Consider the following 21,745-nt stretch of genomic DNA (forward strand, 5'->3'; position numbering starts at 1 on the left):
GCAGTGAGTAGAGACACAATACTGGACTTGTTTTAAAAGCCTTAACATATAAAAGATGCATCACATGGGCATAATATGTACATGAACACCACCATGTGACAGTCTGAAACTGGTTTTAAGCATCAGATGATTAGTTGTGTTTACATGAGGAATTTTCTTTTCCAGTTAATTTGCCTTTATTTACATCTGGTATTTTTCATGAGTAAATGGCTCATAGTGTCATAATACTTTGGTTGGTGTTGTGTCACTGCAACTATTGTTTATGTCTGTGTTTTTGTTACCACTAGTTTGAGTATTCACGGTTGGGGGGGGGGGGCGGCGCAGTTCTGTTTTGGAAGAGTTTACGAGTTGTGTGTACACTTTTGCTTTTATGTATAAAAATACAAATACCGGGGAGCACAATTTTATATGTCCTTGGTAACACAAATCTAAACCACAGCCAAGGTAATGTCCTTGAATATCCTGTTCTGGGGGCTCGAACACATCAATGATTGATACACTCACTTAAGTACTAGATGCAGGTTGGCAGATAGCCGCGGGTCTGTGAACTGTGTTGTTCGATTGTTGTGGTCGACAAAGTAGACGCGGCCAGTGGCTGTGTTTCTGATCTCCCAGCCTGGTGGCAGTGGGCCCAGCTCCTCACAGTTCACATTGCTTAGGTCCCTGAACAAAAAAAACAATGATAGTACAATTTAAATGTAATTCTAAAATAAACTATGAACTATAAAAACATACATCACATACAGCATAAAACAAACAGGCCTGCTGACCAAACAGCATTGATTATCACACTTTGACTAGTTTAAGTATTTTAGAAGTATGATGTACTACCATACAATTGATTGGCCTCAGATGGAAGAATTTCCTCCTAACACGGATAATAGAGTAATTACATAATTAACTTGCTTAACAAACTCCTTGGGTGCTGATTTCCAAAAGAGTTGCTTAAGTCACTTGCCTTTTGTGGAGTTCTGATTTTTCTGAAGAGCAAAATTAAACAAGAGGCCCTGCTCTACTGTGGCTTTACATTTTTACAACTGTCATTCAGTATGATGCTAGTTCAATGGTTAAGTAGCAGTGATAAGTAGGTAACTGCTTTTAAACACACAACTACAATAAATCTGTTCAAAAAATATTTTATTTTTAATGAAGAATAATTGAATTACTGTAAATAAAGGTTATCCATTCAATAGCAAATGTAGTGATGGTAATGGTACTGGTATAAGTGATGAAATATGGGTTGGCATTAACGTTTACATTACCTTTACAACATGTTTACACGACTCAGCCAATCAGAACTCAGGAGTAGAGCTCTCAACAGACCCAAGAGTATCAACATTAACATCACCAAGTAGTTGCTCTAATTTCTTGATTCTTCTTCTGTCCTGTAAACTGACATTCCTGTCAGTAGAAACCTAAGCCCTGATCTGGGACAACGGCGTAGCCTAAGGAGGACTTGTGCTTGTGTCTATGTGTGTGTATGTGTGTGTGAGTACTTTGTCCTTGTGTGAAGTGAGGAAACATCACTCGGGGACAAAGCACATGCCTTGCTGCACTCATCACAACATACTGGGTCATTTTAGCAACTCTGTCCAAAATGACCAAACCCAGAGGTTGCTGCTGTGAGTTGGATGTTAAATGCATGTACTTCATCGCTGAGCTGCAGCTACACCGAGACATGTCCAAAAATGTAACGCAATAGCACTGCCTGCAATCTCTGGTGAATTAACTAGCGGGCTATTGAGAGTTGGTTCTGCATTTGATTGAATGCAGAACCACTGGCCTGCAGTGTGTTCAGCTCAACATCTGTCCAAAAATGTTCTTCCAACTCTACAGCGGACTCAGGGGTCATTAGTTTGGCTGACCCTGACATGAGCATGCAACTTGACTAATAAGACTGTTTTCAAACACAACCCTGAGCAATTAAGTGAGAAATTAGGTTTGATCCAGCACAGTCAAGTCAGTTTTGGGAATATATGTCAGGTTTTATATTAGGATGAAAACAATACAGGCTGTCAAGCACTGGAGTGCATTTATCATGTGTTTAAAGACAATGTGTTGCTGAGATAATTATGCTCATATTAATAGCTCTCAATGTATCAAAAGAACCGCTTTACAAATAGATACAAATCTGGACTATAAAGACGGAAAAATATGAACACAAAGGAGTTACCTGGGCACCCGGGGGTCATGCCAGGTGCTGACTCCAGTCTGTGTGTGGAGGAAGTACACCTGCCCCTGCTGAGTCGTTCTTTGTTCTAAAAACAGAGAGAAAATTGATTGGAATTAGTATGTCAAAAAGTCAAAAACAGCACTGAAACAAGATTAGAACTGTTGCTGGGACTGTTGTTCTGTAGTCTAGTCCTGGTGGGTACAAGCATGGAAATGGAGTTTGTGTATTTTGGAGAAGGGGAAGTCTGTTTATAATTGATGTGACAGGCAAACAGCAGGGACAAGAGTTTCTTAAGGTGTGCGCCAATGTAATCAATTAGATCCTCTCCAGTAGGCCTATCCCAAGAGCATGGGGAGAATAAAATGTGAGGGAAATTTCTCAAAGACTTCCATGAATGTCTTTCCTTGCAAAGTGTTCCTCGATGCATTCTAGTTGCCTTGTTTTCTCTTAAAGGTTGGGGTGTGCTCTGAAAGTCATCCTTTCCTATTAATCTCTAAAACTAAAGGAAATGGAAAGAAAAATGCTGCCACTTATTCCAAACCCACTAACATAATATACTGCAAACGAATAAAGGAACCGAGGACACCAAAAAGAAATCAGAGGATAATAGTTCATCATTGGCTTGTTGGATCTTTGGTTCCATCCAGCTCATGGATGAATGGAGAGTGAGTGTGTGAATGTTGGCACAAAGTGTGTGTTCTGCATGGGCAGGATTGTTCATGTGTGCATATTCACCCGCTAATCCATCACTTACCCCCCCAACTTCCTACTGGCACAACTCATTTCCTACCCACCTCTCCTCCTCTCTTTTTCCCCTCACACACTCCCCCTCTCTCTCATTCTCTCTCACGCTCTCTCACCACACCCAGCCACTGGTTCAGAGGGTTCAGCTGAGAAAGAAAGCTTGCTAGCTGTTGGGCATCAGTGACTCACTTTGTCCGACCTTGGCCAGCCTCAGTGGACACAGCAGGACATTTAAAAGGGGGCACAGGTCCAACACTGCCATTCTAAATCACTGGCATACAGCACCACACTTAAAATAATAATTTATTTTACAGACTCTGTGGGTATTGTGGGGTGCACTGTGGCTGACTGTGAAAAGTACACTTTTTCTGAAAAAACGTTCTGATGTTTGGATGCCGTAAGTAAGGCCAGAAGAATTACAGACTTAAAAAAAAATAGCAAATAGCTTGAGCTAAACATCAAGCTATGAATACCCTGCTTTCCCTCCTTCTCTTCGCTGTGGGATTATCAGTCTGAAAAGCCAAAACATTCCAACACTGGAAAGTGTTTGCAAACAGTAGAGGAGAGGAGAGACGGAATATTAACACATAGCAAGTGTTGATTGCAGTTGTCATAATGTGGTGCTGTGGGGGGGGTTTAGTAGAGAAAGTGTGAGTGAGCCCAAGCACAGAGCAGGAAGACAGAAAGAGAACAAAAAAAGGATACAAAACAGCATTTAAACTTTATTCTCATCATAAAAAGAAAAAAATGCTCAATGTATCACTGCCTCCAGGCTACAAACAAGATACAGCCCAAGGAGCAGCTCACCATGTCTTTGATATGCATATCTTGTATTTTTGTGGGTTGGGACTTTATGATATCAGTAACACAGGTAACTATGCAATTAAATATGACTACGGCTGACTTTCTAATGTATTAGCTAGTTAAAAGCATTCACCTGGTGTCCCAGGTGTAAACCACTCCCTGACTAGACACCTTGACCACCAGCAGGAGGTACCTTTGCACTATAGTTGCACTGAAACATCTTATAATAACAATATGTAAACATCAGCCCTGATAAAGCGCTGGTAATCTTTGCAAGAACAAATTAAATGAAACACAAGTGACAAGGCTGAGCTCTGTCAAACGTTACCAGCATTTGTTGAAAACATCAGACTGGGGTCAGTCAGGGGTGTAAATACATTTTCAGGTGACCTTATTGATACTGAGTTTACACAACATTCAATTTGGTCTTCGGCAGCATTCCTTTCCAAGGTAACAGCCCAAAAATTAGATAGTAACTAAGCCTGTGTTAAAAACTAAAAGGGAAAGCAAAAAAACAGAAGAAGCACTAAAGAAGCATTCTGGCAGTGACACAGCCATCGCCCACCCCGGCTGCTTCTTCCTCCTGTGGCTCCCATTCTTGTGACAGTCCAATTCTGTTGCGCTTTTTGAAATTTTTTTTTTTTTTTTTTACAAACATATTTAGTGTTCAAAAGATAAACTACTGACATGCTTCTGAAACTTCAGGACTGTCAGCCAGCCAACACACTACAAAACATTCCACAAAAAAAACTGCACAGTTTAGTCAAGGGATTTGATCAGCTTTGTAATCGCATAATCATAACCGGACAATGTCATGTGACATCATAAACACTGCTTTCTTACCATGGTGTCTTCACTGCTTCAAATGAGGAGGATAGATACAAATTACAACAATTTATTAAGACTGTATCACTATTTTCCTACTTTACCAGATTGCAGTCTTAAACGGTAATCAGTTAGCGAAGGGAGTGTGTATGTGCGTGTGTGTGTGTGTGTGTGTGCGTGCTGTTTTTTCTCTCACCATAACCCTCAGGCAGGTCAGGCGGTGTATGCAGGTGTGTTCGACTCATGTAGTTACGATGCCGCTGCGATCGAACCCGTCTCTCCTGGATTCGCTGTTCGCCCGGTGGGACGCTGGCCTCAGCCCCATTAACAGGTGTCATCACTGGCGTGTTCTCGTCCACCACGCAGCTCAGCGGACGCCCTGATGGGCTAGAGTACTCTGATGCTGGCCTGAGAAAGAGCAGAGAGGGTGCTTGTTCAGGTATATGCAGGCTATGGTCTTCTCTGTGTGTGTTCTTCTGAGTGTAATCTGAGTGTGTTAAATGATAAGTGGTTGACTTTCGGTTTTGGTGAATGTATGAAACTGTGTACCATGTTTTTCTCTATTTGCAGGGTGTGGAGGGTGCAAAGAGGTGCGTTACTGTGTGTTATAGGTGTGCTGTGGGTTAGGTCATAGGTGTAGGCGGTTTATTTGTTCTTGTGATGTCTAGACATACACACAAGTATAGTGTAATTATTGGAAAACAGCTTGTGTCATCAGTCCTCAAGAAGAAAAATGGATTTCATGGTTATAGTTATAACAGAGACAGGCTGGCTTACTGGCACTTACTGTATCTGTGTATGTGTGTGTGTGTGTGTAGATGTGTGTGTAGCATGTCTGACCACTGTCTAGCTGTCCGGAGTTACTGACGCCTTGGCTATCTAAAACCTTGGACCCATGTCTGTCAACCAACCTCCTCCCCCCTCCACACACTCTTCCTCCCTCTCATTTCCTCTTTCTACCCCCCCCTCACTTATATCCCACCTCTCCCTCCACTTTCCCTGGTCCTTCCTTCATGTTATACCACTCTTCTTTCCAGTCTATGAGCCATTTTCTCCTCCATGCCTCCAATGTGTCCTTTCCCTAATAGATCAACAACCATATTACATTTGTCGTTAATCAGGAGCAGTGACAAGGGCCAGTGAAGAATTGTGAGAGTAGTAACAACAACTAGTTACCATCCACAACCATCTGTTTAAGAAAATAAACAAAACTGGGTCTGGAGAGTGACAGACAATTTTACACTAACACTATTCCTGTTTTGTACTTGGTCATTTAATATGTAACACACTTTTCCTCTTTCTCCATTTCCTCTCTTAACGCTTCACTACTTCTCCTGTATCATTTCTTCCTCCTACACAGTCCCTACCTGCTCATCTTCTTCCTCAACTTCACCATTTCCGCCTCCCTCGATGCCCTACCCTTTTACCTTTTCTTCACGACTTGCTGTCCGTCCTACCTCCTTCTGCTATGCTGCCTGGGGCCACTAAAGATGTGTATAAAGAATGGGTGAGGCGGTGGGGGTTGCTATTTGTTTGCTTACTCCCCTAACGGCTCCACTGATATGGGCCAAGTAGGAAGGCGACAGTTGTTCCTGCAGGAACAGGGGCCAAGTAAAACCAGGCTGCCCGACTGGCTGGCTAGTTTATTTAGGTGTATGTGTGAGAGTGTGAGTGTGTTGCAGTGGGGGTGAGAGGCTAAGGAAACTGACAGCAATTCACTCATTACCGAGAGACTGTTATTGTTGTGTTGTGAGTGGGGCTGAGTGGAAGTTTTTTTTCTGAAAAAGGAAGCGGGGAAAAGTATAACCACTTAAATACCCTCCGTGCTTTTTTGTAAAAGGTCAAGTTTGTTGTGCATTATATCGGCATGATGCTGTTCATAAGGTAGGCAGTAGAAGGATTAAGGATGGTATGATTTGGGCCATGGGAAAGCTCCCATTTTAACATGGCTCACTTTTATAATATTATACATTACTTGAAGTCATAGTTGAGGATGTATGCAGTGTGTGTGCAGATGTACCTGGTAGGTCTCTCCCATTGCGTGGTACGTGTGATGTGGTTCAGGTACTGTATCCTTCCAGAAGCTGTCCTCCTCTCTTCCCAGCTGATTTGTGACAGATTAGGACAAACAAGTGAGGAAAAAAAGCATCATACTTGTTATAAAGCAATATCAAAAATGAAAAAAAAAAAAACAAACAAAACACTTTTGTCCGCTTTTGACACCTCTAAGAACATGCTCATTCAGACAGCTAACAACGCTGTCAACAATGTATCCTTCAATTTATAAATAACATGAAAAAAAGAGAATCACCAATGGGCATAAAGTTCAACTACTGTTTACAGATGTTAAATATACCTAATTTTTCAAATAAACAGAAAATCACAGAGAAACTAGCCACCTGCCCCTATGCACACCTCCAAACTATAGATTACTTCACTGATATAATTTGTGTCTGACAGAGCTCAATCAAAATAGCTCCAGAAAAATAAATACTTAAAGCAAAAGCAAACTTATGGTTGTGGACTAAAAGGATAGCTAATTTTTTAAGAAAAACCTGTGATAATACTGACCCATCGGGTAAGTCATTGTCGAAAAGGCGACTGCAGTCCACCACCGGCCCTCCTGTCCCAATGCGATCTCTGGATTGAAGACTTACTACACAGTTAACAAAGACTAATATTTAGTACATTCATTATTTTGTATAAAGTCCCTATGGTATGTGGATTCCAGTTCCACTAATGCTTTCTAAACATTTTTGTCTTCTTCATATTTTTCCTGTTTCCTTTTCTCCTCTCGCATTAATGCAAAGGAAAGCAAAAATAAGAAAAATAAACACTTTTTTGGTATGTAACAGCTATAAAATATATTCCTCTGTTTTTGTATTACAAAGCCAGAGAAAAAACAAAAAAATCCACTGTGGTTAGGTAATGAACTGAGTCAGAGTATTGAGACAGAGAATGCAGTCAGGGTCTATTTGTGTTTTCTAGTGTTTAAATAATATAATGCACTGAGACATCCAGACATCCAGTGTTGTCTCTAGTTGTTTATTATTGTTATTAAATATTGTTGTTAAATATTGTTTTGAATGAGAATGATTAATGATTGAGGTTGAATTTTCATTTTCTATTGTGACATACAATATGCAACTGAAATTGTGTGTGTATGTGTTTGTGTTTCTTACCGACTATTTGTCCTCTCACAGTATCATTGTCATTGGGGCCCAGCTTATTCAGGTCTAGTCTCTGATCTGCAAACAAGACACATCTATTGATTCAGGTTCTACCCCCATTTACAACCATGAACACATCCAGGTACTAAGCCAATGTAAAACTTGTTGCATTTCACGTTGGGTAACTGGGCGTTCAGACTGAAAACATAAATGCAGAGGGCTGCGTTGGTGTGGGCGTGTTGCCTCAATGAAACGAAGAAACACTATTCAGGAAGGCTGGATTGAGTAATACACCCATGCACGGTGGATTTATAATACAATGAGAGAGGATGTTACAACCCTGGAAAGTTATTACAGTGATCATTTTTATCCTCCGTTGATGACCAGTGTTGGAAAGCCTTTGGAAACATTATTTTGTTAAAGACATCACTATTGTCAATCTGACACATTTTATTTTTTGAAAATACGTCAATTCATTCACGATGTTCTTTTACACAAACACACAGGGCCACAAAATGTTAAAAATACAACAGTCTACTCTGCAGAAGAAACACCTGTGAGGGAAGCAAGGGCAATATGCAGAAGAGGCAGACAGAGAGTGAGTGACAGAAAGGGAGATAAAGAGATGCCCCAGTTCATGAGCCAATACTAAAACCAATGTCAGACTGGATTTGCCATGTCTTTAGTTTGTCTGTATGATTTTGCATGCACATAAAATGGTGTGTCTGTATGTATAGACTAAGCAGACCTAAACAACCCTATAGCTTGTTTCAAGAAGTGTGTGTGTGTGCGCATCTGTTCCAGATACGTGTCTAGACTTAACAGGGATGGTCTAAGCCTTACATGGCTGGAATAGTAAGCAGATTTTTCTATTCTCACCGCACCATTCAATTCCTCAGAGCTAGGAGAACTGTGTGTTACAATAAACAAACTACATAAATGTGTGTTAATATGTGCATGTAGACCCACATTAGCTGACTGTGTTTTAGTTATCGGTTAATTTAGCACATCTGTCTCTCCATGTGGTGTATATGTCTGTATGCATATGTAAAAACCGTAGTATCAGCAGTATCCCAATCAGCAAATCAGTAAATATAATTTGCCATTACATCAACACTATAAATACTAAACACAAATAAACAACAGGGTTCAAAGTGAGGCAGACTAACATGTGTAGTCAGTCAAGTCATTTTGAAAAACTGGTGGTGTGTGTGTTAATGAGTTTGTGGGTTCAGAAGTGGGGCAGAGGACTTGAGGTTTGTGTCTGCGATGCTACCGGAGCTCAGTGTAGAGCCAGACAGAATTCTAGTAAACTAGACAATCGTGCCGGATCCCCTTTTGGTTTGCAAGAGTGTGTGTGTGTGTGTGTGTGTGTGTGTGTGTGTGTGTGTGTGTGCGCAGGAGTGAAACAGTTTTGTGTGAGTTTGTATTTGCCTTGGATGACAAAGTGAGCTATGTATATGAATATGACTTCTAGGAACCAAAGCAATTCCAGTAAAGTCTTTTTGTGTGTGCGTGTGTCTGTTTTTATGTTTGTGTGTGTGCGTGCATCTTGGTCAGACCACAGAATGGGCACTGTTCATGTTTCTGCAGCACACAGGACAAGGACAAAGGGATAATGTGTCTTGTCATAGATCATGATCAAGTCTCCCTGTCCACTTCCTGTGACCGCAATACAGTATCATTTCTGTCATGTTGGCTGTACAGTAAGTGGCTGGTCTGGAGCCTAACTGGAGCCTATACTGTCTATTTCTGGAAATTGTGGGTAAATATGAGTGTAAGTCCTTTGGCACTCAGTGGGGTAAAAGTATGGCACCAGGCTTCCATGGCTGTCAAGCTGCCTTTTGTGGCAACACTGAGGCTGTTGTGGTTTCTGGTGGATTAGGGGGTGAACTTTATGAGCCAAGAATGCCATTTAGGAGAAAACATAAACGTTGATGGAACCTATACTGAACTCTTATGTGAAGTATTTAACTTGACAGTTTGGAGTTGGCGTAAGAGGCTGTTACATCTGAGCCAACCAAACTACAATTACCTCCATTCAAGGAAATATTCAACTATGTAGTTTGGATTAAAAAAAGCATCCAACAAATGGCAATTATATTCAGACAGACAACTCCTAAAGAGGTTGCAGGGCATGACTGTGTAGTTGAATGGATGAATAGAGATAAGGAAGGGGGGGGTGAAACTCAGTGTGGTGGTTCTAATACATGCCTGACTGTCTGTGTTTAAGACAGTTCAGAAAGATGGATTGAGGGAAAGGAAGACAATGAGTGGAAGGAATGTTAATCTGACAGTATGTACTACAGCTATGTGTATGTGTGTCACTATCAACTGACTGGTACTGCCAACAAGGCAGACAGAGCTAACAAGCATGTAGCAATGTGGACTTCACAGAGAAAATAAGATGGAAATCAAAGGGCACAAGCAGAGACAGCAGTCTGAAGCCATGCAGATGAAAAACTAACCATTTGAGAATGTATGTGTCTGTGCAAAATCATTGCTGTTCCTTCGTATATTACCCACATAAGCCTGGGACCAACTTATCACACAACTATCCCAAAACTGCATTCTACTTCCTCTTTTTGTATCTTGTGACAATAGGTATATCAGCAGGACTATGCTTCTAAGAATAAAATCTATTCGTTTCCTTGACAGAAAGTCGCATTGCTGTAAAATTAATTGCGGCTATTGATTTAGTCCCAGGTGCCAGATGTCTACAGCAGGCAATATTTCTGATATGTGTGTCCTACAGGAGTTGCCGGTGTATTGTGCCCATAAATCTTATGGCAATGAATAGCTGGCACAGAAGCAGCAGCGGGCTGTGAGCTGTGGATGGGACAGTGGCACTGTTGAAAGAGCTACAAAATGTAGCAGCACGCTAGCTGCTATCAAACTGCAACAGCCAAATAAAACAGATGCACAGGCAAGGTTCCCTGACATGAAGTTTGTGTCTGTTGTTTGAGACACTAGGTCTGGTCCACACATTTATCTGTCTGACTAAGTATACTGAATGCAGGATGTGTGTGCATACATGTGTGAAGAGAGGTTAACACGGCTCACCCAACTGCTGTGTAGTTATTAATTTATTCATTCTGTATTTCCTGGATCCTTCCTATAACCCTTCACTAACAAGCTGGACTGGCACCTTAGGGTAAAGGCCATAGTAAGCATGCAGAGGAAGCATGAAGAGACCAGACACCAGTGACCTGTTTTCAGTGAGTGTTCAAAGACACAGAGTATGCACACATGAACTCAAACCGGTACTTACAGCCAGTGTCTTTCAGTCTGTTGATGGCGTTGGACAGGAGGCGAACACAGCCCAGGAATCCTGCGCCCTGCTTTTTGTGGATCTTCTTGTGGTTCCATACACTGATGGTGATTGAGTCTGCCTTTCCAATGTATCTGACAGTGGAAGAGAGGGAGCAAAAGAGAACAGGTCAATAAGACAGAAAAGAGGAATAGTTTGTAATCCTGACAATATGCAGGCCTATAGAAAGGGTCCAATGAGACATGGTGTATGTCTGTGTGCACAATGCAGGGGAGCTCAAAGCTCAAAGAACAGAGTAGGCTGAATGATTGAAAGACAGAAATTAAATGAAATCATAAAAAGGTACAGCACACATATGCACACATATATTTTCCAAACCATTAACAAATACACTGACTAAAAAGACAAAGAGCCAAAATTAGAGACCATCTTGTGATGGGATCACACCAGCCGCGACGCCAAATCTGTGTGTATGGTGCAATGGAACACATGACATGAGAGAAGTGAGTTTGGCACAACAGGTGAACTGAAATAATATTTTTTATTAAGGATCTAATGGTCGTTCTCAATGGATGTTTGTGCAATATACTATGTTAGTATGTGTAGACTATGTAAGATGTATGATGTTGCTGTTTTTAGTTGTTATAATAAAGGTTGAATGTTATCTAGATTGCGCAGGATCACTGTATGCTAAAGCCATATGTGGCCAAAGCAAATTCCGCAATTTAAAACAAATGTGGGCCAGGGGCAAAAAGTGGGGATGCCAATGGCCCCTTCCCTATTCCTACCCCCTTCTTCCAGCACCCTTGCTTGGACCACACCCATCTTTAAACTCGGCCTTCGTTTTGAGCTCAACTACACACCTGTAAAGTTTTGTGACTGCATCTTGCACGGTTGTAATGCTATCGCATTGACAAAATCTGTCCACAGAAAAGACAGACATATAAAAAACCTGCCAAAGTACTCAAAACCGCTTCTTTTGTAGTTCTTGGTACAGTAGGTGTCTCCAGGACCACATTTTGCCATGATGACAAACACACACACACACACTCACAAGGTGAAATCAATACCAGCCAAGCTGTCGCAGCTGGTAAAAACTGAAACTTCCATTTTGCATCTCTTCGAACTACTTCTCCCTGACAGCATGAAAACAATGCACACCGTGTTTGCGGTGTAGACTTTCAGACTGTGTAATGAGGCAGATTAGCTGGTTGAGTGGTTGAGTGTTTGTGCAGATTTAGCGCAGCTGAGGCTAGTCTAGTCGTGGTTGAAGAACAGAGGAAGTCCCTGTGATGTGCTCCACCACTGTCTGAAACCCAGACAGCTCCCACAGTAAACACACAGAGTTCAACATTCAAATGCATAATCACACATTCACTGACACACACACATAATTACAGCCTAGCTGCAAGCACTGATACCAAGCTCTATATTATGCTGTGTAGCGAGGTGTGGGGTTTCCCTACTAAACACATCAAAACATATAGGTTTGGTATGTAAGCCAAATCACAGACGTTTTTGTTGCACTGAAATCAAACTACAACCTGTGTGGGTTGTGGATCTTTTTAAGTGGCCGGTGATTCAGTCTCTAGTTACTATCATTAAATCTGATCAGGATGCAGTAGCAGAGGTTAGCATCTTGGCACTTTCACTTTTTCTCACTTAGCAGATGCTGATGAGTCTAGGCTTTGTTGTGCATGTTGATTATGATCTAATTCTAGCCCTTTAACACTATTAGATGACAAATCGATGAAAGAACATACAGTTTTTTGCAATGAAAGTTTAAATTTTCTTCTCCAATAAAGGTGAGTTAATTAAAACCGTATGCACCAAGTAGATACTTAAGAGACTAGAAACCACTGGAGGAAAGCTGTTCCGAACCCTCTATCTTGTAAAAGGCTTCTCTCACACCATAATATGACAGTGGGATTATACAGAATATTTCACTAGTTACGACAACTTTGAAGATTTTTTACTCAAAAGATGACATGCGAAATAATAATAATAATTTAATGAGACCAATTTTGACCAAGCTCATCCTTGATTAGGACATTGTTCTAATCTTAGAACAACAGATGTGCTAAGCATTGTACTGTCATGTTTCAATTTGGTTCCCTGCATTTGTGTGCTGTGGTGCAACTCAGATTGCCTCCCTGAGGACATTATAGTGTTCTAAATTCAATCTCATGCTCTTCCCCTCACACACTGTGGCTGTGAGATTAACAGGTCAATGTGATGCAGAGGTGTGTTGTGCAAAGCACCATCTACATCTAAGAGCAAAAAAAGAGAAGTGAAATAGCCGACGAGACAATGACTGAGTGTCTGAGGATAAGAGAACAGGTTGAAAAAAATATGCTATTTCCTCACTCACAACTGCTAAAAACAGTCTTAGGAAATATTGGGGGGGGGGACTGCTGAAATGAGAGTAAACTCTCAGCATTGATTAATAACTGGAGCAGATAGAATATAACTACAGACTGAATTGACTGTGACTCCCTGTCTTCTACAGATGGATGTTGGCAAAATACAAACTCAAGGCCACAGTATAACTTGGTGTGGTAACTTAATTAATTTGCTTTGCCCAGACAAAAAGGACACACTGGACCACGTTTCTGAACAGGACTGCTGTCTGCAGAGTCCAGAGATGCACAAACATTCAAAACATTTCTAGGCTTGGTTTTCTTGATTAATGATTATGATTAACTACTAAACGCTGGTGGTCAAGCACAGAGACAACACAGAAACATTCTCTCACACACAGACACACACACTTCATTAGGTGGTTACGGCCACAACAAAAATAAGGATTAGCATTCCTAATCCTACAGACAACAGCAGAGGAGGGGAAAAAATTTCTTGGGTCAAATCCAGATTAGCTTTCCAGGACATACTAAATCCAGACATGCAGGACTTCCCAAACTTTTTCTTGCCAAGGAACAGTACACACTGTACACAAGATTTCTTTCCAGATTGGATATATTTCATATTAATGTTGGACAGCCTTCAGTTGTTAACATCTATAAAAGACAAAAATAAATCAGGGTGCAGATTCTACAGCTCCATATCACGTACCTTTATCTGATTTATGTAAATTGAGTTGATGCCAAAGCATTCTTCCTTGATTCCATCAAAACTGATTGCTACTTTGCTGTTACATTGAACCAAGCACCCTATTTCACTTCCACCTTCCACTTTTGGACATATGCTTCCACAGACTTTTCGTGTCTCTCATAATGGAAAATTGTGAATATTTAAGCAATAATATCACTTACAAAGTACAATAAGTTCTGGTGCTTCTTGAAGGTGGTTGAACTTTGCTGTCAGTCCAAGACTGAGAAAGACAAAACACTGAATATACAACCAAAACCATGCACCTTTCCAGGCATAGAGCAAACAACTCTCCAGTCTCAGTGTTTTTACTGTGCCAACTCACTGCAGACAGGAATGAAGCAGAGAAGAATCTTCCCCAGGTTAAACCACTATCCATCAATGTCTGGAATTACTCACTTTTTGATTATACTGTGGATGGGTATGTGTGTCATACAGACCTCCAATGCTGATAGGTAGGTTGTGATGAAGAGAGTCAACTTGTCAACTACTGCAAATGCATTTTTTATATAGATGGCCATAGGGAAAGTAACTGACTGTAGCAGTGCTAGTGCCACTGGTATGTTCAACATTTTATTACTAGGGACAAGCCAAATTTTGCTCAGGTAGTATGTGTGAAGACTGATAAGGTAGCACAGGCTCTCATGGGGGGATATGGTATGCACAGCACAACATGAACAGCATTTAATATAGAGTCAAGGCAGATGGAGCAGAGAGTAAATCTGACCCTCTAACCAAAGTAATGTGAAAAGTTATACTAGAAAGCTTGGAAATTGGAGGCCAAGCATGAGGAGCCAACTTGCCAAAACCAGACCTACATACTACTATGAATTCATGAACTTTCAACATTTACAAAATGTTTTCAAAAAGTCGGCTGGGTCTATGTGTCCTTACACATTTTTGCACAGGATACCAATATGAATTACAGAGCATCAACTGTAGTAAAAAAACAAAAAAAAAAAAAAAAAAAAAAACAACTATATAATTTCTACAGGAGATTATATATATATATATATATATAAAAATCTAGGGCATCGAGGCCCCTGGCAGTATCAGTGTCATGTGGAAAAAGACCCCACCTCCTAAAGCTGGAGATGGGGGTGTGGCAAGCTGGCAATCTGCCAAGCCCACACTCCCATCTGCTTTCTGTGGCATGTTAGCCATTTCCTGAACCAGAGGAAGAGGCCAGGGGTCAGCAGTGGGAAACCCACTCTCTGAGAGGGTGGAGATCAAGAAGAAGGTAGTGAATTATGTAAAAGAAAGAGGGAATCTGCGGTCGATGTTGACAGGGCACAAGAAGCATTGCGAAACAATTGTGTGTTTGAAAATGAAAGTGTGTCCGGAAAGGCAAGATGTCTCTGTTATAGGGAAATGATAAAGGCACATATGCATGGACTCTTAAATTCAGAAACATATGTTCTTCTTCAACAAAGGGGCTTAATTATAATTAGGGCTGCAACTAACAATTATTTTCATTATCGATTAACCTACCTATTATTTTATTGAATAATAGATTGTTTGGTTTATAAAATGCCAGGAAATTGTGAAAAATGCTGCTACTATTTTCTAAATGATTAAATGTAACTTTATTATATTTTCATAATTTATCTGTTTAGAGTGGCAGTATGCCAAGATACCCATTGTCATACATACTTTCATCTTATAACTATTCACCCTCTTGTGCACCCCTTTCGCCTAATGTTCCCTTCACGGCTCTCTTTCTCATTACAGCAAATTTCCAACTCTATATCAGGCTTCCTTTTCCCTCATTCCTTCTTCTACCACTGTTTCCCTCCATCTCTCACCACTACATAAGTTTGGTCACCAGTGGGTCCTTTGGGGTGATCACTCCTTGTAACGGCCTGTCAACACAGACCTCAAGTCAAGTACATAGTTTTATAGGGGCACTTGTGGAGTGTAATGGTCATCCTGTTCTAGTCTTTTTGTAGTCCATAGCTTGAGGTCAATGGACAATATAATGACCACATGTTGTTGTAACTTTTCTCAGCATTGTGAAAAGCAAATACGAGAAACTTTTCCATCCTGCATTCCTTTTGGTTTCTATGACCATTACATTATTCATAGGTTTAGTTTGAAATACCAATGACTTGCATTTACATGAGACTGACAGAAAGTGAAAGGGGAGCTTTCTTGATAGAAAAAAATAAATCTGGGTCACAAAGGCTGATATGTGGCTAACCCAGAAAGAGATTACTAAAATAAAGTAGCATTCTAAATGTGTGTTTGCCTTTGTAAATCCACATTTGGCTCAGTGAAAGTGAGCAAGCCAGTTCAATCCAATTCACAGAGGACATTGTTCAGGAGTACAAAACTATTTAGCAAACCCCATCTTCTAATACCCAAAATAGGAAGAATCTGTTATTTGAGAAAGAAGGAATTCATATCAGTATGAGTTGTGTTTCCCCCTCCAAAAATATGCATATGTCTTAGTGGGGCCTGAGATGTGGAATATCTAAAATCTCACTCTACAAGATGTTTTGTTCACATGTAAAACAGCTCAAAAGCTTTACGGATGGGTGTTTCTGCACACAGTAAAGAGGTGACTCGATATACATTACTGAAACATGTCATAGCAGTTCCACACAGAGACATACTAGAGAGCAAAACCATTAGGCCGCATTTCTGTGACAACAATGCTTTCTGTACTGTTTCAAGTTTCAGGTGGTGCATGACTTCATACATAAATCCACACACACTCACTGCATTTGTTTTTTAATGAGACATTAATGGCATACAGCAACATGTCACACTGCATCAAGGTCCTGTTGACTTACAGATCATAATGTTGATTCCACTTTGGGTCCAGCGTATTTCTCACAGTATCCGTAGAGTGGCATTGTCCTGAGCCGTCAACCACCACTTTGGCAAAAGGATCTGGCAACCCTGTAAAAACAGACAGAGGCAAGTGAAAAGGCTTAGTTTTGCAACTGCACAAACCTAGTGAGGTCACCAATACCCCTTTCATGGAGGAAATACAGTGCGTGTGGGACAACCCCCATTTGACCATTTTATATGAGACTGCAGTCACAAGTTTATTTCTGGCTGTCACCATTCACAAAGACTTAAGCTGGCTACTGTAGTTGTATACACTTTACTCTTAACCATAAAACTATACACAATTACTTTACAAAAGTACCTTATACATAAGTACAACGTGCCTGAACGACTACCGCCCTGTAGCACTCACACCCATTGTTATGAAGTGCTTTGAGCGGCTGGTCCCGGCACACCTAAAGGACTTCCTCCCATCCACACTGGACCCATACCAGTTTGCCTACCACAGCAATAGGAGCACAGAGGATACAGTCTCCATGGCACTGCACTCTGTACTCACACACTTGGACAATAAGAACACTTATGCACGAATGCTGTTTGTTAACTTCAGCTCTGCATTCAACACTGTTACCCCTTCCAAGTTAATCACCAAACTGGGCATTAACACCTTCATTTGCAATTGCTTGTTAGGTCAGGCCACAACTGCTCCATCACACTCAACACTGGCGTACCACAGGACTGCATGCTGCAGGCCTGCGCATGGCTCTAACGCCATCATCGAGTTTGCAGACGATACTACTGTGACTGGTCTCATCAGTAACAACGATGAGACTGCCTACAGGGAGGAGGTCCATATTGTACATTGTACATATCCATCAGTATACTTCTGTTTATAGTAATGCCATCTGTATATAATGCCCATAGTACCACATATTTTCATAATACTGCTCTATCCTGCATTTATGCACAAACTATATATCCTGCACTTGCTTATTGCACTTCAGGTTAGACCTAAGCTGCAGCATTCGAGACGAAGTAAGAAACACTTGTTGACCAAAGCCAAGCAGTGTCATGAAACCAGGTGAGATGTCACATGTTGACCCTTTCAGACTGACCACAGATGTAGGCGGCGTTGTGTTTGCCTGAGAAGGGTATATAAATGAACATCATAGGGAAGGTCACTCACTGGCCTCATGGCAAGCAAATACTGTTGACAAAACTTTCTCCTAAGTGAATCCTATGTCTGAAACATCTACTCAGCAAAGAGAGGGAGCCATATGTAGAACAAATGTAGAGCAGTTGTAGTCACAGCGCTGCACCTGTGGTGACATGCAGCAGCAGTCTCCTTTATTTGTTATTTTGCTTTGTTGTTTCTTAGTCTGATTGTTTGATACTCCCTGCCCGGAGAAGGGGGATTTGTACGTGCTGTTGTCTGATCCATTGCCATCTTACTATCATGGAGGTTGCAAGCTTTTTTCTTGTGATATTGGTCTTTTTTACTGCCATGTTTGGCCTGCAGGAGTTCGACCAGCCTCACAGACTCAAGTACAGCCAAGAATTTCTCATTCAATGCTGCAATTCTGGCGTTGTGGCAATGGAACAATGCACTGTTATACAGCTGGCAATTTTGAAGGAAGGCCATGGAATGCACCCCACTAGAACCAGGACTGTTAGGGGAAGGAAGTGAGGACTGTGCCAGAGACTATGGAGACAACAGCTGCGGACAACATCCGCCCTTTATTATGCTCGCAAATGTGCAGTCTTTAAGGAATAAGATGGAGGAACTGACAGCAAGTACAAAGTTTCTGTAAGAGTACAGGAACGCCTGCATCTTCACTCTCACCGAATCCTGGCTCAAAGAACAGGACTCCAACTCCGATCTTCAATCTTGGAATCAAAGGTTCTGGACATCCCTTGAGACTGGATCGGTACCCTAATAATACTGGTAAAGTACAGGGAGGGGGCGTGTGTTCATATGTAAACACCTGCTGGTGTAAGACTGGGCTTGTTTGTGAAACAGTGGAGCCAGGAGTTAAATTATTTACTGTTTCTCTGCGCGCTTTTTAATCTGCCAACAGAACTTCCCAATTATTTATCACGGTTGTTTATATCCACCCTAAAGCAAACGTGGGCAATGTAACATCAGCCATCAGAGTGATGCAGCACATATAGAGCATATCCCCTGATGCACCTAACCTTATTATGGGGGATTTCAATCGCTGCTCTGTGGATAAGTCCCTTAGTCATTTTTTAGTACGTCACCTGCCCTACGAGACATGGTAAGGTGCTGGACCTTTATTATGGGACCATCAGGAGAGAAGACAAATCTAATTGCACAGCTCTGATCATAATACTGTTCATTTAGTTATGGTCTAACTCTGAAGAGAGAAAAAGTGAAGCGCAAGGACGTCACGGTGTAGTCTGAACTCTATTCAGAAACTAAATCACTATTTTGAATGTACAAACTGGGATACTTAATCAAGGGGGGAGTTTTACCACCCTAAAGGTGACACAAACAGATACAAGAGGTCTTTTATTACATCAGCTATTGGCTTTTTAAACAAAATGTGGTCTGGCCTGTTACTAGCTGTGGACAGAAACCAGGGGGCGCTGTCCCTGGTTTCTGTTTTTTTTGTCTTTCACTGCTTTCTCTAATGGCGTTGGTGACAATTGTGACTTTGGCATTAACCTGGGTACTTTGTGTTTATTTTTGTATATATTATATGTATATATTATATGTATATATGTGTGTGTGTATTATATTGAATGTCATTTTTATTCACTGTTGTATTCTTTTTGTATTTACTATTATTGACTGCTGTTGTAAGCCAAATTGCCCCTCAGGCACATTAAAGCTTTACTCAACTCTACAATTAGAAGGCAAGTCTTTTCACAGTATCTTATTTAGTTAGAAATTGGATAGAAATCTGAATCTGAGTCTTCTTGGTGTGTTTATCTGGTGTTCTCTGTGTGACTGTGCATGCGGGTATGTGTATTTTAAATGTGTCAGAGTATACAGTATACCTCTGGGCACCGATACTTCATGCAAGTCAAACCTGTTTAGTTACCCATATGATTTTGTGGGACTTCCCTCTTTGTGGTTGTGTGATTGTGTGGTTGTGTGCATGTATGCATGCGTGTGTGTGTGTGTGTGTGTGTGTGTGTGTGTGTGTGTGTGTTAGACCAAAATGAACCCGCTTTTGTCTGCATCCATGACTTCCAGGTTAATGGAGAACGACACTACTAGCTAAACACCCTGCTACTGTTGCAATTTAGTGCTTTTACTGTGACCATAACTGGCAATTAAGGTAAAAGATGTTGGTTGCTTAGGGGTACTCTTTGTGAAAAATGTCTCATCAGTGGAACTAAATAATACATCTCTTATATTAATGCCAGCGGCGGAGGATGGCCTGCTGTGCTGAACATGTAAACAAAAGTTGGTGAAATAGTAAATTAGAAGCCAGAAAGAAAATAACATACTACTTCCTCCCTGGGATGGCCTCTAACAGTCAGCATTTAAATCTATGCATATTTGTGCACTTGTAAGTTTTATCCCATCAAGTCCCATCACACTATTATGGTTTGGCACAGTTTCTATATTTTCTCATTAGCTTCTGTTCTAATGGAAAGCCAAATATGGCTAGGCAGGGTCTACTTGTACCACTTACATATTCAAGTCTCCTTATTTCCCCCCTCTACAGAATTTGCTTTTAGATTTGACATGCCATGTGATGTGATTTTTACGACAAAACACAAAATAAGAGGATAAAATGTCTTCTTGACTACATGGTGAAGTTTGTGTTTATTCTCATGTAATTGCCATTCAAAATTGGCCATGAGCTGGACTAAATAAGGTGTAATTTCTTTCCACTTTAATTAAAGCCTTTTTAATTAAGTCTCGTGCTTCTGTACTAATGGATCTGAAAGCTATTACTAAAAGTTAGGCTAGCGGTGGGTGCCTGTGCATGCCAGGCCTCCTGGTGTGTATAACAGACAGACGGCTCCTGAGGGACTTCATTTACAGCATGGCTTCAAAAGCCAGCAAGCTGCCACTGCTGACAAAGCCCATTCTAATGCACGAGGGAGGGAATGAGACAGGAATAGCAACATGTAAAAATAGGTTCTACTTACGGAAGAAATCTTTCTTTGCCAGGTTCTTTGCACACAGGACTGGAAGAGAAGACATAGACATATGTTAATGACAGGTTAAAAATCAGATGAAGACAAATTAGACCAAAAAATAGATTTTTAAAAATAGGCCAAAGAATGTTTGCACAAAAAACATGGATGTTACCAAATACACAGTCAGCTTTCAGTGGTATGTCATTTTCCCACTGAACATTTACTAGGTTAAATATGCAGTATTTCACATTTACTTTTGAAATAAAAAATGTGGTATTACGCCTTCCTTTTATATACATAGAATATAAAGAATAAACACATCAGTAGTGGCAAATGTGTTTCAGCCTTTATTCATCGCTAGTGCATCACGCCGCATGTTAGTGCATCATTAGCCTTCTGTCTGTTTATATAGCTGTTTTGTGCCTTCTTAAGTGTTCACTTCCTCACATCTCTCACCCTGCTAGTGATATTACAAACTCTCAAAAAGATTCTACTATTTAATATCATTTTAAAATTGCAGTTGTTTGGCTAACTGTTTCTGGCAATATTTTTAGTAAAAGGGCAGCTAACTCAAAGATCTCATTATTTATCAATTTCTGTCTTGGCTGTAAAACTTGAGTAGAAAAACACTCTCTCCTATATGAAGCGCGCCTGGGGTTTTGCATCACAGACAACCTACAATGGCTTTCAACAGAGAGGTGGGTTTGTCTGCTGTTGTCTTTTTTTATTTCC

The 21,745-nt window shown here is 40.8% G+C and overlaps 1 protein-coding gene across 3 annotated transcripts in view; it reads right to left on the reverse strand.

Moving 5' to 3' along the window:
- The window catches only part of LOC122873896 (E3 ubiquitin-protein ligase SMURF2-like), a 67,258-nt gene that overhangs the window by 17,608 nt on the left and 27,905 nt on the right, over positions 1 to 21,745 (reverse strand). For all 3 annotated transcript variants that reach the window (XM_044191209.1, XM_044191207.1, XM_044191208.1), the window contains exons 2-10: positions 21,023 to 21,061; positions 16,891 to 16,999; positions 10,988 to 11,121; positions 7,729 to 7,794; positions 7,118 to 7,202; positions 6,567 to 6,650; positions 4,743 to 4,954; positions 2,174 to 2,258; positions 505 to 663 (exon numbers count right to left, since the gene is read on the reverse strand). In XM_044191209.1, coding sequence (XP_044047144.1) covers positions 505 to 663; positions 2,174 to 2,258; positions 4,743 to 4,954; positions 6,567 to 6,650; positions 7,118 to 7,202; positions 7,729 to 7,794; positions 10,988 to 11,121; positions 16,891 to 16,999; positions 21,023 to 21,061 — 973 coding nt within the window. The remainder of the gene's footprint in view (positions 1 to 504; positions 664 to 2,173; positions 2,259 to 4,742; positions 4,955 to 6,566; positions 6,651 to 7,117; positions 7,203 to 7,728; positions 7,795 to 10,987; positions 11,122 to 16,890; positions 17,000 to 21,022; positions 21,062 to 21,745) is intronic.

This window comes from Siniperca chuatsi, linkage group LG3 (assembly GCF_020085105.1).
Source record: "Siniperca chuatsi isolate FFG_IHB_CAS linkage group LG3, ASM2008510v1, whole genome shotgun sequence".
NCBI lineage: Eukaryota > Metazoa > Chordata > Actinopteri > Centrarchiformes > Sinipercidae > Siniperca > Siniperca chuatsi.